This window comes from Morone saxatilis, unplaced genomic scaffold (assembly GCF_004916995.1).
Source record: "Morone saxatilis isolate NCDOM2014 unplaced genomic scaffold, NCSU_SB_2.0 Contig21, whole genome shotgun sequence".
In the NCBI taxonomy this organism is placed as follows: Eukaryota; Metazoa; Chordata; class Actinopteri; family Moronidae; genus Morone; species Morone saxatilis.
In genome coordinates, this window is record NW_023339774.1 from 16,034,863 (window position 1) to 16,050,731 (window position 15,869).

The 15,869-nt window shown below is 42.1% G+C and overlaps 2 protein-coding genes across 2 annotated transcripts in view; one reads left to right on the plus strand and one right to left on the minus strand.

Moving 5' to 3' along the window:
- The window catches only part of mtrex (Mtr4 exosome RNA helicase), a 20,109-nt gene extending 14,457 nt beyond the window's left edge, over positions 1 to 5,652 (minus strand). The window contains exons 1-11 of the mRNA XM_035667943.1: positions 5,506 to 5,652; positions 4,981 to 5,121; positions 3,799 to 3,865; positions 3,532 to 3,594; positions 3,202 to 3,314; positions 2,895 to 3,069; positions 2,688 to 2,778; positions 2,243 to 2,367; positions 1,988 to 2,086; positions 1,709 to 1,826; positions 1,496 to 1,627 (exon numbers count right to left, since the gene is read on the minus strand). Of these exons, the coding sequence (XP_035523836.1) occupies positions 1,496 to 1,627; positions 1,709 to 1,826; positions 1,988 to 2,086; positions 2,243 to 2,367; positions 2,688 to 2,778; positions 2,895 to 3,069; positions 3,202 to 3,314; positions 3,532 to 3,594; positions 3,799 to 3,865; positions 4,981 to 5,121; positions 5,506 to 5,606 (1,225 nt within the window). The 5' untranslated portion in view covers positions 5,607 to 5,652. The remainder of the gene's footprint in view (positions 1 to 1,495; positions 1,628 to 1,708; positions 1,827 to 1,987; positions 2,087 to 2,242; positions 2,368 to 2,687; positions 2,779 to 2,894; positions 3,070 to 3,201; positions 3,315 to 3,531; positions 3,595 to 3,798; positions 3,866 to 4,980; positions 5,122 to 5,505) is intronic.
- A 56-nt stretch (positions 5,653 to 5,708) lies between these two features.
- On the plus strand, positions 5,709 to 15,752 carry dhx29 (DEAH (Asp-Glu-Ala-His) box polypeptide 29). Its single transcript, XM_035667941.1, has 28 exons — positions 5,709 to 6,039; positions 6,531 to 6,604; positions 6,801 to 6,914; positions 7,008 to 7,137; positions 7,541 to 7,680; positions 7,772 to 7,918; positions 8,094 to 8,220; positions 8,308 to 8,466; positions 8,775 to 8,943; positions 9,124 to 9,244; positions 9,342 to 9,734; positions 9,839 to 10,105; positions 10,246 to 10,389; positions 10,480 to 10,656; positions 10,768 to 10,908; positions 10,998 to 11,142; positions 11,240 to 11,360; positions 11,494 to 11,572; positions 11,772 to 11,860; positions 12,133 to 12,261; positions 12,419 to 12,494; positions 12,634 to 12,858; positions 12,986 to 13,122; positions 13,630 to 13,720; positions 13,829 to 14,113; positions 14,186 to 14,317; positions 14,458 to 14,554; positions 15,352 to 15,752. Exons 1-28 carry the CDS (start codon positions 5,859 to 5,861, stop codon positions 15,405 to 15,407), a joined length of 4,146 nt encoding a protein of 1,381 aa, XP_035523834.1. The 5' UTR covers positions 5,709 to 5,858; the 3' UTR covers positions 15,408 to 15,752.
- The last annotated feature ends 117 nt before the right edge of the window (positions 15,753 to 15,869 follow it).

Consider the following 15,869-nt stretch of genomic DNA (forward strand, 5'->3'; position numbering starts at 1 on the left):
TTAAAAATGACTCTAAATTTTCTAAATAACCAAAGACTTTAAACAGAATAATTTGACTCCTTTACAAATCAGATTATTTTATTTCAACATTTTTCCTCAATCAAAAGAGATTTTCTTGCCTGGCCAGTTATTTGACTGCCATTACTGGATACCATCTGCCTCAAGAAAGTCTGTTCAAGAAATGTCTCAAAACACACAAAGCTGCTGGAAAAGAGAAATTATCTTTGGCAGAGTTTTTCCATTTGTTTTAGTTCTTTTGCAATATTGATGAAACAATTGGCAGTGTTGACAGAAGAGAGGCCTTCAGCGTTGGAAGCTCAGCATCAAAACAAACCTCTTCATTTATAAAAATGTCACAATGTAGGGAAAACAAACCCAAGATGAGGGAGGAAAATGTTTCCCAAGTAAGACTTCATATACATGTTTTATTTCACTGAAAAGGCCTGAAGCAGGCGGATTCGAGCCAAACTCAATCTACTGCTGGATTTTCTCCCATCCTGCAGAGATTTGTCCTCATGAAGCAACTTCACTTATCCACTGGACCAAACAGCAGAACCAGCTGTGAAGGCACAATAAGCCATATTCATGGAACTCGCTCAGTGGGGAGGATTTATTCAGCTCGGCTTGCCAAAGATTTTGCATTTTGGTGAGTGCTTTCGCTTGCCTAATTTCAACTCCCTCCTACAGCAATTTGTCACAAAAATGTATTTGTTTTGGCATTTCAGTGTGCAAAGACGATCTTCTCGTAATCTATGAGTCTAACCACAAACAAGCTCATTGTTCTGCCATTAGTGGGACTTCACATCTGCTCGCTGACAAAGGCAGTGAGCAGCTGACAATAAAAGTTTTTAATCTAGCTAGAAAGAAGTACAACTAACATTTGATCATTTATTACAGGTCAAACAAACAGCAAGGACTTTTAATTGTGGACATAACAGATATGCCAGAATGGAAAATATTAGGGCTGCAACTATTTATAACATTGATTATTGATTTTGTGTATAAATTTAGTAGTGAAAAATGTCCATTACATAGCTGCAATGTCTTCAAATGTCTTATTTTGCAAAACCCAAAGTTATTGAGTTTACTAAAGAAATTCTCTCATTTGAGAAGCTGAAATGTTTGTTGTATGTTTGGTAGCATTTTAGCTCAAAACGTCTCTAAAATGTTTGTTCTGTTATTAAAATAGTTGACAATCAATTTTCTGTTGATCCACAAATCAATTATTCAACCTATTGCTATGAAATGTTAAGTAAACAGGGTACAAAACAAAGCTGTATTGGCAAATGTTTCAAATATTTCAACACTTATGACCAGTCTGTATAAATTGTTAATTGTTGATTTGTAATTTTGTTCTATATAAATAGAACTGGATCTGACCCGACTCATACTGCAAATATCCACACAGTGACAGGCCAAATATAGGTTTGTAAAAAATAATTACACACACACACACACACACACAGATATATAAGATATAAAGCAGAACAAATACCTCTGTTAAAGTCGAGTTTGGACACCTGCAGAGCGTAGGCCTCACACTCCTTCTTGCTGAAACTGAAAATGATGACAGGCTGGAAGTTCCTCTCCATGATCATCTTCACTATCTTGAACACACTGGATGGACCTACCGAAATCATGTCTGTGAGTATACATGAACATGAATTCTTTACACGATTTAACCTTGAAAACTGACAAACACACACACCTTTAGTGCCTCCTTTCCGTCCTCTCGGGTCCCACTTGCCCCCGCTGCTGCTCCCAGAATCCCCTGCGTCTCTCAGCACCTGCATAGCGGTGTTGAAATTGTCCTCTCTGAAGTCTCCCTGAAGAAAAGCAAAAGGCACACAGATGTTATGTTTGTTTATCACATGAAGACCGGTCCCAAAGGATGCATTCAAACCTGGGAGACAGAGAAACTGGGCTAATATCTAGCTGTCTTTCATGCTGACAGATTCCAGTAAAAGCAGTTTGTGGGTGAGCTTACGTTCTCATCAACAACCAGGTGGAGTCCATCGCCCCCTGCTGGGAAGATGTAGTGTTGCAGTGGAGTGGGACGGTAGTCTGTGTACACTACATGGCATGGCTACAGGAGACATGAGACAGAAACACTTCATTAATTATTTAACACAAAGAAATGTTCTTGAGCCTTTCATATAGACAGATAATCGCCACCTCCTCATATTACAATATAAGTAACTTAATGCTTATATTTATAATGCGTGCCAGTACAGCATCCCACCTGCTTGTGTAGGTGGCAAATCCACTCAGCAAACTGTTTGGCATTGGGGATGGTGGCTGACAGAAAGACGTAATGCACATTGTCAGGAAGAAGAATGATGGTTTCCTCCCACACAACGCCACGCTCTGAAATACACAAAAAACAGGGGGATTTGTTACAAACAATGGACTTCTGTTTGTATTTGTATCTGAAACACTGGGCCAGCTGTCAAGGTGACAAAATCTTCCCAACAACTACTGAACTACAAAAGTTGTGACAATGACAACAAATGTTAGAAAATCCACAATGCCACGATGACAACAGCAGGTCTGGACCACTTGTGTATTTCATTACAATGTATGATAAAATTGGTGATACATCTTAAGTCACTCGCACATCATAGGAACGAATCTGTTCATACAAGTGGTTCATGCACCACACTGTGCTGTTTGTATTGTGTACACACCTGCATCTCTCATGTAATGGATCTCGTCAAACACGACCCACGCCACTTCCCTCATGATCTCGGAGCCTCGGTAGAGCATGCTCCTCAGAATCTGGGGAGAGGAGGAGGTTTATCATGTCAGACCAACTACTCAACTTTACAAAGACCCCCCCCCCTTAAATAAAACTTGATAATGACTCCACATGTGCAGACACAACTTCGTCTTACCTCTGTTGTCATGACGAGGCAGGAGGCGGTGGGGTTGATGGTGACGTCTCCAGTCATCAGTCCCACATCCTGGAACTCCTCATACATCTCTCTGTACTTCTGGTTGGAGAGGGCCTTGATGGGGCTGGTGAAGATCACCCTCTGCTTCTCTCTGAGCGCCAGTGCAATGGCATATCTACAAGAGGAGAATATAAGAGTAAACCAGGTTAGATCACTTATCTGGCATTACCATTGCCAAAAAAGATGTCAGATAAATAGTTTACAGTGAAACTGTAGTGATGTTATGTTTATTGAAGATAGTACTCACTCGGCACAGACAGTCTTGCCAGCAGAGGTGTGCGCGGACACAAGCACAGACTCGTTGTTGTCAATACATAAAATGGCTTCGCGCTGGAACGGGTCGAGAACAAAAGGGTACTCCTGCAAGACAAGGAAGACATGTCAAAACAAAAGAAAACCAATCCAGGAGAAATACTAGCTCTTCTTCTAGTACAATGAATACACAATATTATCGACACAAACTCCATTATACACATACAGCAATACAGTACTGTGTTTAAGGTGCGATAAAGAATATAAAATATATTATTACAACTAGAAAGCGAGTTAGTAGACCTGATTTAAAGGTACATTATACCTTGGCTGCTTTCCCCACTCGTGGTTTAAGTGGTTTGTATTCATCACTGGCAGGCAGAGCGACCTGTTAGGGAAAGACAACATTTTAACAAATCTGAGTAGCCACGCAGAGTCAAAGAAATCAGACAGGTGGCAAATAAAAGAAAAGGCCTGATACATCTTTGGTCTTTTGAAATTTCTGACAGCGCATGGTGCCCCAACACCTTACATGTTTTTTTCCTTTTATTTGTCATGCATCTGTAAATTTGCCTCAAATTGCTTTCTTTACCTCATGCGAGCATCCTTCCACAGTCTCGACTTGCTCCACCTTCACTTGGGGCATAAATTCAGCAAGACTGAAACAGACAAAACATCTGTTACCTACACACCAACTTTAAAACATATTCTGCAGCATTTCAAGCCAGTATTTCCCCTCGTAAGAGTAAAAGTGATTGATTTGAGTAACATACACATAAATCAACACCTCTCTGAAACCTTCATGAGGATGGTTGAGGGTTAGAAAAGTATTCAGGTCCTTTTCTAAAGATAAAATAGCAACATCATTATGTAAAAACACTGCCCTGCATGCTAAATGTGACTTAAGTAAAACGAGAGGTTAAATCAGATAAATATACCACAGCAGTGCTCGAGCAGTATGGGTTTTTCCGTGGCTGATGCAGATTTTTAGAGGGCTGCTGATGGCCAATATATATAATGCCAATATCAAAACAAAGAAAATGCATGTGTACTTCTTTTTATACAGGAAACTCAGGAATATGTTTACAGCAGGATGCATTACAGTTACAGTACAAGGGCTCAAAAACAACCTTTTCACTACCTTCCCAAAACTCAGAGGGGAGCTCCAACCTCAATTCACAGCAGCTAAACCGACATGTCTCCTTTGTATTAATTTATAACTTCTGTAATACCACAATCTTTAAAATCTCACTAATATGACTCATTTCATTTCTGTTGGTCACAAAAAATTTACTTTGTATATACCTCCTATTATATTTCCATTTTTTACTTATACCTACGTATATACACATTTCTATTCTGTTCTATATATACTGGGTTAGATATTGTAATATTAGTATTATTTCTATTCTTCTGTCGCTTTCTTTCACATTGTGTGAGCACCTTGAACACATTTCCCCCCTGGATCAATAAAGTATTTCTGATTCTGATGTCTGCCTGCAGATAAGTCAGACATGTTTCTGTTTCGGCTGATCGATTAATCAGTCTATCACCACTTCAGAGTACCAAAAGCACTAAGAATGTTCCTGAGTGCTTTATTGTTGGGTTGTAATAAGAAATGCATTCATTTGTATGCAGCAACACTTACAGTATTTCCTTCTGAAAGACATGAAGTAGCTTTTAATGTAAATACTCAAGTAAAGTAACTGAGTAAACGTGCATAGCATTGTTGTTGCATGCATCAGTAAGTACACATACAGTGTTAAGATCTTACTTTAGGTCATTAGCAGAGACTGTCTCATGTCGGGGTTTCTTCCCAAACACCACCTCCTCTCCACCGTCACTGTCTGCCTCCCTCTTGACCCGGGCAGAAGTCCCAGCATCCTTGTCAGTGCCATTTTTACCTACAGCTTTCCTGGAAAGAGAAAAACAACACAAGTACAGATGAATCTGACACTTTAATGAGCACATGAACGTTACACCAAAGGCTAGCTTGCCTTCACTGTTGTAACTTTGAACCTCTCAGTCTCACAACAAATAGGGGTTAAACATCATATCTAACAGCACAAAAACAAACACAAAGTCGTGTTAATTTGAGTTAACTTTTATCAGCACAAACCGGCACTTTATCTTCACGTTTCATTTAACGAGTTAGGTTAACTTAGCACGCTAACTAGCATGTTGACGTCAGGTGTGCTAGGACTGGCACGAGCAGACATGATGCTACGTTCAAGTTCCCTGGACATTCCAACCTCCTGTTTTCAAACATTAACGTGCAAAAGCAGACGCAGTAATTTACCCTATATCTGGTGTCAGAGACGCGGGTATCTTTTTGCTTGTTGTAGTTTGTTGCTCATCGTCAAACACGCTGAACAAGCCGTCTCCGAAGGCGTCTGCCATGATTGTTGAGGGCACACTTCCCACAATACAACACGAGGTTTCTCCCCCGGTACTATTTCCGGTACGGCAGCTGTGTAGTCCAAAAAACGTCTCCCCCCCCCCATCCCCGACGTGAATGCGGAGAGAAATTAGCGTTATTTTTTGGTTTCCAGCTCTCTGTTCGTAACCACCACCGTTCAGCACTTTGCGGATGACTTGGCATCACATAGCCACATAGCGGAGCCGCAGACAGGCAGTGTTTTGGGGGACATCATGGGCGGAAAGAAGAAGAAATCGGCGGCTCAAGCGGCGGCTCCGGTGGCCCAAACAGCGGCGGCAGCAGCAGCGGGCAGGACTGGTGCCGCTGCACCGGGGAACGGCGTGGCGGAGGAGGCGAAGAAACAGCCAGCAAGCAACAAACCAGCTAAACCAGCCAAAGAGATCAAGTCAAAAGGTGGTATTACCTGGCTGGATTCAAAAACATCACTGTACCTGTGCCATTCAAGCAGTCTGTGACTTATAGCTATATGATATTGGATAGCTGTATACATGCTGCTGTGTTCAGGCCTGTATGTTGCATTTTGGTATATATTTACTGTGTAAGCTGCTGGGCTGCAGGGGTTGTGTACAGTTCACAGTAGTATTTTGTTAAGTAGAAAATAACCAAAATTTCTGAGGCTACAGCTTCACAAATACCTCTCTGTTGCCTTTCTTCATGTCATATGATGATGACAGCTTGCTGATCAGATGGGTAAACAAACCAGAGCTCTGGTAACTTGTGGTGTTAGATGCCTTTTATATGTAGACATGTTTCATACTAAGCAGTTGTCTTGTAATCAACTGAATATAGATGTATTAATCTATAATGAAAACAGTTGATGGTTGCAGCCTAATCTGCATGTTATGTCTCTGATGAAAGTGACTTACATTTTTACCCGTCTCCAGCTCCAAAGACCTACAGTCTTGCCAACACTGCTCAGGTTGACACAGGTGGAGTTACGGACAAGTCGATTCTTAAAGTAAGTTATTGGTTCAGTAACTTAAACTTGATCTTCACGGTGTTTACTAGACTCTGTCTATGTTGATTACCTTCTAACACACTAATATACAATACATACTGAAATGTATTCAGCTGCAAATCTCATCCAGTTGGTCAAATGTGTGAAAAACATTCAAAAATATTAATAACGAATGAGATTGAACTCATTAACACAGGTTTATATCCAAGCTGACCTGGAGAAAAAGATCATCAAGCTGATCAATGACTTCAGGGAGGAGAATGGGGACAAAGGGCCCATATCGGGCAGACTTACGAGCAAGAAGTTGCTGGTAAAGACAAAATCTAAACCCTCTGGTTCTTGAGATCTGTTTTCATGACCGAATGTTGTATTCAGGTTGGCTTTGTGTTGTTTGTGCTTGCAGGACTTGTACACAGCTCTGCAGAAGTTTAACTTTAAGAGGGAGCACATTGAGGAGGCGATGAAGAGTAGCGTGCTCTACGGAGGGGATCTCCACTCTGCTCTCGACTGGCTCTGCCTCAACCTTAAAGATGGTAATAGAGCATCAGCGAGCATTTAGATTAGGGTTGCAATCAATGATTATTCCCATTATCGATTTCAATTTCAATTGATTGGTTGTTTGGTCCATAAAATGATAGAAAATTGTGAAAAATGTTCACTGTTTGTGATCACTGTTTCCCAGCCCAAAGCGATGTTGTCAACCCAAAGATATTTAGTGTATTCCTAGAGGACTAAATAAACCAAAAAATATTCATATTTGAGAAACTGAAATAAGAGAAATTGGGCCTTTCTTTTATCAGAAAATGACTCAGTTAGTCAATTATCAAAATAGTTGGAGATTAATTTAATAGTTGACAACTAATCTACTCTGTCTACTCGATGTTATCTTGAGGAAACAATGCTGTCAAACTGTGACCTTCTTATTTTATTGTCCAGATGAGCTGCCAGAAGGTTTCAGCCAGCAGATGCAGGAGGAGAGCCAGAAGAGCAGGCCCAGGTACCAACCTCCTGCTCAGCAGAAACCTGCAGCCCCGGTCCCCAAAGCCCCCGACAACACCCGCAAAGAGACCACCAAGGTTTGTGTGCCTGATTACAAGTGTGTGTTGGCTAGAAAGACAGGAACTGTCGGAACTTAATTGACCCTCATACGTGTGGTGGTTTTTCCAGGCCACAGAGAAGGATGAAGCTGCGAGCATGAAGGACTGGATCTTAAGGTATGCGGCGCAGAGCAGTGATGAGGAGGAGGAGGAGGAAGAAGAGAAAGGAGGGAAGAAGACTGCACACAATCCTGAACTGGATGAAAAGTTTGATCCAGTAAGATCTTCTCATCTAATTCTTAGCAAGAAAGCGAATAAGCATGCAAACTTTCTGTAGCTCAAAGGCAACATTTCAGCTTTTGTATGAAGTTGGTAAGTTGTGATAGTGTGGTGAATGTCAGTGAGTATGTGGCGCAGTGTAGTAACCGTGTGTGTTATGTCTTGCTGTGTAGAATGACCGGTATTTGGTCCTTACTGCACAACTGTATGACACAAAAGAAATGGCAGCTACTGCCAAGACAAAAGGAGACAAGGCGGGCCAGAGGATGGCACAGGACAGGATACGCGTCATACAGCAAGGTGGGTGACTCTTACCTTCAAAGATTAAACAATTATTTCTAACTCATTTTTGACTTATTTAGAACTAATTGTATTTTATGTTTCTAGAAATGAAGCAACTCGAGTCCCACCCCGTGTTCAATCCAGCTATAAAAGTGGTAGACGCGCCTCAAAAGGAAAAGAAAGCACTTCCTGTCGCCTCGGACAAAGAGGACCTGAGCTTCAAGTTATTCGAACAAGCTGAAAAGGACCCTCCTGCGGAGAAAGGTTCAAATAAACTCTATCTGAGTCACGTTTCATTCATTCATTAAGTGACTTTTAACAAAACACGTCCACAGGAAATATAAACCATCACATACTTGAACTTCAAGTGTCCCTGTTATAGATGCTGTATACACATATTGCTAACCAAGCGTCATTTTACACTTCTACAATTGGGTTTTAACATAATGCTTTATCAAACAAGGAGATATAAATCTGATATATCTGCGTTCATATATGTCTTCATATATGGTGGCAAACTTAGAGAGAAACAGAATTCTTGCTAATTGTTATGTTACATTTTCCTGTCGCAGTTGTCAAAAAGAATGAGCCAAAGGACATTCGCAATTTTGACTACACAGCTCGCAGCTGGACAGGAAAGTCCCCCAAACAGTTCCTCATCGACTGGGTACGGAAGAACCTGCCCAAGAGTCCAGCTCCGGCTTTTCACAAGGTTGCTGCTGGTAGATACTGGAGATGCAAGTAAGTGTTTCTATGTCCTTGTTCCCACGCTAGTAGAGGATTGTCACTTGTGCTACATCCATAGAAGAATGAAATAACCTGCAGTAATAAACGGGAGTGCTATTTAAGATTATTTAACCTTGTTATCTATAGTCGGCTTATAACTAAATTTTTAAATGTTTGATTTGATGCATCCATCAGGGTGCGTGTTCAGAGGCTAGATGATGTTCTTGAAGTTTGTCCAACGATCCTGACTGAGGACAGCATGCAGGCGCAGCATCTGGCAGCGACACTGGCACTCTACAACATGATTAAAGGACAGGTAATACATGCAGAGGACACCACTGTGCTGCTTGACCTTACATTTACTTTCTCTAACAGCTAATTCACTCCCACCTTTCTCAATCTTTCACTCTCAGTCAGTGCACCAGCTCCTCCCTCCAACCTACAGAGACGTGTGGCTGGAATGGAGGGACAGCGAGCAGCAGAAACAGGAGGAGAGCCGCACCGCTGCCAACAAGCCTCGAGACCAGTTCATCTCCCGGCTTCTGACCAAACTCAAACAGCAGCAGAACCAGAACCAAGCGCAGGAATGTGGATCCCAAGGGCAGCTGGGACAGGGCGGGGCTGATGATGAAGAGCCTGAAGAGTCTTGGGAGAACCTGGCTGGTCTTGATATTGGGGAGGGAGGAAAAGAACTGGAGGACAAGAATGAGAAAAGAGGAGGGAGGAAGGAAGGGGCAGGAGCACTTCAGGCATCGAGAGAGCTTTTAAAAAAGCTGAAGAAGTCCTCACTGGCCCTCAAACTGCAGGTAAATATACTTAAGCATTGTACAACTTACCGCATTAAAGACAGTTTAATCTTAAAGATGCATACACTGAAACCAAGTAATTCAACGAGTATCTTGTCTTCAAGGCAGAGAGAGAGCAGCTTCCTGTCTTCCAACACCGGCACCGTGTCCTGGAGGCTCTGCAGCGGCACCCTGTGGTGGTGGTGGCCGGTGAGACGGGCAGCGGAAAGAGTACTCAGATTCCTCAGTTCATCTTGGAGGAGCTTTTAACGGGAGGCAAAGAGGCGCAGCCCTGCAACATCGTGGTGACCCAGCCCCGCAGGATCTCTGCCATGAGCCTGGCCTGCAGAGTCAGCCAGGAGCTTGGCTGCGAGGACGGACCGGGATCGAAGGTGAAAATACATTTTTAGCCGGACAACTTAAGTCCTTAATATGTAACCTTGTACTTGGCTCTTGTTTAAATAGTAATGTAGACTGCTAGGATGCAACGTCGCCTTTAATAATCAAGTTTCATGTTGAAATCATGTTTCAGTCGTCACTGTGTGGATACCAGATCCGCATGGAGAATCTGTCTGGGGAGTGGACCCGCCTTCTGTACTGTACTACTGGAGTTCTGCTCAGGAAACTGCAGCATGATAAACACCTCAGCTCCCTGACGCACATCATCGTAGACGAGGTACTGATATACCGTGTTGGAGAGTGTGTCCTGAAGCTTCTTAGAACTTAAAAATATTCAACATCATCCGTCTCCCCTCCATCTTCTCAGGTCCATGAGCGCAGCGTCCAGTCGGACTTCCTGTTAACCATCCTGAAAGATGTTGTCATGAGGAGATCAGACCTGCAGCTGATCCTCATGAGCGCCACAGTGGACTGTGACAAGTTCTCCAACTACTTTAACCGCTGCCCAGTGATCAACATCCCTGGCAGGACTTTCCCAGTGGAGGTAAGAGAACCTTTAGTTTACGTGTATACAGAATCTACTTTACTATCCCTTTGTATATTTTGAAGGATGGCTGAGGAACCAAGATATTTTCTCCTGTGGTTTTGTTTCTAGGTGTCTCACTTAGAAGACATAGTGGAGCAGACTGGATACATCCTGGAAAAGGACTCAGAGTACAGCCAGAAAATTCTTGAAGAAGAAGAGGAAGTTAGCATCTCTATCACACAAAAAGGTGGCAAGACTTCACAGCACCAGGTGATGTGGACTCCACAGCAGTAATACAGTAAGTGTGGCAGTGGTGTGTTGTCTACAGTTCGTATGTAACCCGCTTCTGTCTGATCCAGGAGGTGATAGTGAGAGACCCCTCCTCCGGCTGGGACCTGGGTCCAGATCTCGACCACTTCAGCAGCAGGACTCGGCAGGTTCTGCAGTACATGAATCCTAATAAGATCAACATGGACTTACTGGTTGACCTCATCGACTACCTCGGTACAACGCATGAATCATGTTTGTTTCATACAGCATATATTCATATTCATGTATGTTTAGGTGTATGTTAGATTTCTGTGTTTTTGTGCTCTGCCAGACAAATCGCCACAGTTTGCCGAGGTGGATGGAGCCGTTCTCGTGTTCCTCCCAGGTCTGGCTCACATCCAGCAGCTCTACGACCTGCTCTCCTCAGACAAGAGGTTCAAGGACAAAAACAGGTGACATACACAAACTGATGTAAAGTACTGAACTATAACATAGTCTAACATTTAAAAATAGAAGAAACGGTGGAACACACAAACCTTTAACTTTTTCATTTGCCCCATCGATGGTTACGACCGGTTCTTTTAGGTACAGGATTGTTGCTCTCCACTCAACTCTCAAGGACCAGGCTTCTGCCTTCACAGTGCCCCCTGCTGGAGTTAGAAAGGTACTTCTATTGAGAAATAAGAAAATATGATTCAACTCAAGTTATAAAGCTGTATTTTTGTCAAAGCTATCTCACATTACAAGTTTGTTTTAAAAACAAGGTAACATTTTGAATAAAATAATTGTATTGAGCAACTGAACAGTTATATTATATAAGTCTTGTATATCCTAACTGCTATGCTCTACTTTGTGTCTTGCAGATTGTCTTGTCGACTAACATTGCTGAGACCGGTGTGACTATTCCTGACGTTGTGTTTGTCATTGACACTGGAAAGACTAAAGAAAATAAGTAAGGGCTCATAAACAATACCAGAAAAGTTGTGCATGTGATTGTTATTATATTATCTTCTAAAACAGACTGTTACTTATAAGAAGTAAATCTGTTTCATTGCTCCATAGGCAAAAATAATCCAATCAAAATGTGTTACCTAATTGTCTGTCTCTGTGAATTGTTTTGAATAAAAAAAGCAAAAGAAACAAGACATCCAGTAGTTGTTTAGTCTGGACCAAAACTGAATTTGGTTGCAGAGAGACCTAACTTCAGTATTCTGTGTCTCTCAGGTACCATGAGAGCAGCCAGATGAGTTCTCTGGTGGAAACTTTTGTTTCCAAAGCCAGCGCCCTCCAGAGGCAGGGAAGGGCAGGGCGTGTCCGAAGCGGCTTCTGCTTCAGACTCTACCCAAAATACAGGTAAGGAGGTTCAGTATGCAGAGATGAGAATGGGAACGCAAAGCAGGAAAACACATAATTTCCCATTAGACACAAAAAAGAAACAACTACACGTCAAATTCCTGTTTTAGCTTTTGTGCTGATCTGTTCTGCTGTTGTTTAACCCCTGTGTCCTCAGGTTTAAAGCCTTCATGGATTACTCCATTCCAGAGATACTACGAGTCCCATTAGAGGAGCTCTGCCTTCATATTATGGTATATAAACCAGGCACAGAAATACAGAAATACAAGAACATGTCCACACTTTTACGTTCTACCACATATAGAAACAGTATTGAAGCTTCTGTTTAAAGTCTTCTTCACTCCCCCTAATCCCCTCTTTCCCCTCTGGTAGAAATGTCAGTACGGCTCCCCAGAGGACTTTCTGAGCCGGGCCCTGGATCCTCCTCAGCCCCAGTCGGTCAGTAACGCCATCAACCTGCTGAGGAAAATCGGTGCGTGTCACCTCAACAATCACCTCCTCACCCCTCTGGGACACCACCTGGCGAGTCTGCCCGTCAACGTGAAGATTGGCAAGATGCTCATCTATGGAGCCATCCTCGGCTGCCTGGAGCCAATAGTACGTCCCGCTGCCTCATTAGTCAGAAAACCAAATTATACCCAATTATATTATTTTATTTTATCACTACTGCTGTTACTCTACTAGTATTAGAATATATTTTTGAATCATGTGAGATTTGTTTCAGGCAACCATCGCAGCAGCCATCACAGAGAAGTCGCCGTTCTCCACACCAATGAATAGGAAGGAGGAAGCCAACCTGGCCAAAGCTGCCCTGGCAGTGGCCAACTCCGATCACCTGACGATATATAATGCATATATAGGGTATGGACTGTTAAAGGCTTAACTTCAAGTACAGACTGTATTTTCTTTAAGGAATGTATTTGGGATAATTTTTGATCATCATTGATTGATCATTCACCTATATTGATTTAATGTCATGTTTTTTTAATTGGCTAATCCATGCATTGACTTCCTGCCTCTTATCTGGATCCAGGTCCAGAAGTTATTGTTATGTACAGCTGGAAAGTACAGACATAAATATGATGAAAATGTCAATAAATTATTGTAGTTCAGAAATAGAATAGATATAGGCCAGTCCTTACTGGTTTCCCATCATTCTTTGACTGGTATAATTGTGAAAAAAGGTATTAAATTGCATTGTATGTGGTATTTAAAAGGTCTGAAAAAGTCTGTAGAAATCAGGAAGCTGTTGGCCTCAATGGAAAAAAATGAAAATAATACAATATTTTTATATTTGAAATATATGATCAGTCTTCTTTGCTCAGTATTGCTCTCTGGTTTTTGATGACCTATTTTTCATACTGTTAGGTGGAAGAAGTCACAGACTGAGGGACAGAGAGTAGAAATGTCCTACTGTAGGAAACACTTCCTCAACCGTACAGCTCTCATTACAATAGAGGTAACACACATACGCACATTCTCACTCATGACTCTCATTTTTAGACATATCCTTCCTCTCTTCTTTCCCTATCTAACCCAAATGTGTTTGATGCCATCTTCTATCCAGGATGTGAAACACGACCTGATGAGGATGATGGAGCAGGCGGGTTTCTGGTCGTCTCGCTCCAAGCAGCAGGCGGCCTCGCTGGCCAAGCAGCAGATCTCTGTCCTAAACGCAGTGCTGACGGCGGGGCTCTACGACAGTGTGGGACGGGTCTTGTGCACCCCCTCCGTGGATGTGCTCGAGCGAGTGGCCTGCACGGTGGAGACGCCCCAGGGAAAGGCTCAGGTCCACCCCTCGTCTGTTAACCGCAACCTGCAGACGCACGGCTGGCTGCTGTACCAAGAGAAGGTATGAAGAGCGTGTGGGCGTAATATCTGCTGTTTTAAAGTCACAGTGGTGCTAATAAATGTTCACCCACAGGTGAAGTACACTAAGATCTACCTGCGAGACACCACTCTGATACATCCTTTCCCCATGCTGCTGTTTGGAGGTGACATTGATATTCAGCACAGAGAGAGGCTGATCACACTAGACGGATGGATCCACTTCCAGGTCAGAGGTCACCTGGGTTTCTCTTCTATCCCCTCCTATTGCAGCAGAAGTTGTAGCCTTGCAAACTTTACTTGCTAGGCCAACAAAATGGATTGTTTTCCAGGTTTACTTAATTTAATCAGTGTTGTTCACCCTTAAAGGCTCCCGTTCGGATTGGTGTGATCTTCAAACACCTGAGGAAGCTGATGGACTCTCTGCTGGAAAAGAAGCTAGAGAACCCGAGGATGAATCTGGAAGGTACATTTTTATTATGTTGGTTATTTCCTGCCAGGATATTGGAGAAATAATAACCTTCATTTTCCAGCACTGGTAGAAATTGCACAAAAATAGTGATTTGCCCCATGCAGCTGCATGGAAAGTGAGCTTCCTAAAAGCTTTGCTTTTCAAATCATGGATAATAGGAGAAATAGGCTGAGCTGCATCAAGGCAGAGATGATTGTCTTTGTAGATTGCTTTGTTTCCCTGGCAGAAACAACTATAAAAAACAAATTGGTATCAGTAATCGGCCCAGGATTTAACAATGGACGCATCCTAGAAACCTGTGATGTAGTTTGTAAATTAAACTAATCCAAATCCTTTCCTTTCTTATTAACAAAAGCTTAAGGTGCAATTGTTTGTTCTTCTTTTAGAGATAATGTACAATCAAGTTTGTTTAATACTGTGTGATAGCAGATTCAACTGTAATATTTTATCAGTGGCAGCCATCTTAGTTGCTTATGAAAATGCAAAGTACTGTAGTCATTGTATAAAACCCGCCCCGTTAGATAACAGTTTGGAACGCCCGTTTCCAGGACTAAGGGGCATTGCCAGAGCAAATAAAACATGAGCTTGCATATTCGTCTAGTTCCTGGTTTTATTTGTGGAATTTGAATTACCTTTACAGTATTTATATTTTCCTTAAACTAAATTGTTTCTTTTAATGAGAAACACTGAATAAAATCACATAAATATTAATATTATGGGGCTGTAGTTTGAAACATAACTCTGCAGATAAAAACAGCTAGATCTGATCTGATCTTCTCTTTCTGCTTTAGGTGAGAGGACCATCCAGATGATTCTGGATCTGATCAAATCAGAGCATGCTATGTGATTACTGGACCACCAAAGGATCTGATTGCCACTGAAGAACCTGCGTACCAGTACATTTTCTTACACCGTCGACAGACCTCTGCATCCAGTAGTCCTGGGGAGTGCTGGAAATGCTTCCTATCTGCTGTGGTATTCAGGATGAGAACGGCTGCAGGCAAACAGCACCCAGCAGACAGATGTGGGCATCCTAAACATGAACTAATGTTTACCAGGAAGTCTTACTCACATTGAGGAGGACTGTATCATATAAAATGCAAAAATAACTTCTGAAATTTGAGAGGAAAAAAAGAATTAAGAGAAAATTATGTTGCCAAACAGGGTGGAAATAAAGGTGTACACATTTTTATTGAAATTGTCATTGTGTCGTGGGTGATGCAGTTGATATCTTGGGGACAGAATTAGATTTAAACTAAGTACCACATCTCTAGGGTTGTGTCACCATTTGACTGTTAGCAACGATCAT

Excerpts from the sequence above, each read along its gene's own strand:
- dhx29 (XM_035667941.1), top strand. The coding sequence starts at position 5,859 with ATGGGCGGAAAGAAGAAGAAATCGGCGGCTCAAGCGGCGGCTCCGGTG. Across the intron at positions 7,919-8,093 it reads TGGATGAAAAGTTTGATCCA|AATGACCGGTATTTGGTCCT; the intron begins GTAAGATCTTCT and ends CTTGCTGTGTAG. Across the intron at positions 8,467-8,774 it reads GGACCCTCCTGCGGAGAAAG|TTGTCAAAAAGAATGAGCCA; the intron begins GTTCAAATAAAC and ends TTCCTGTCGCAG.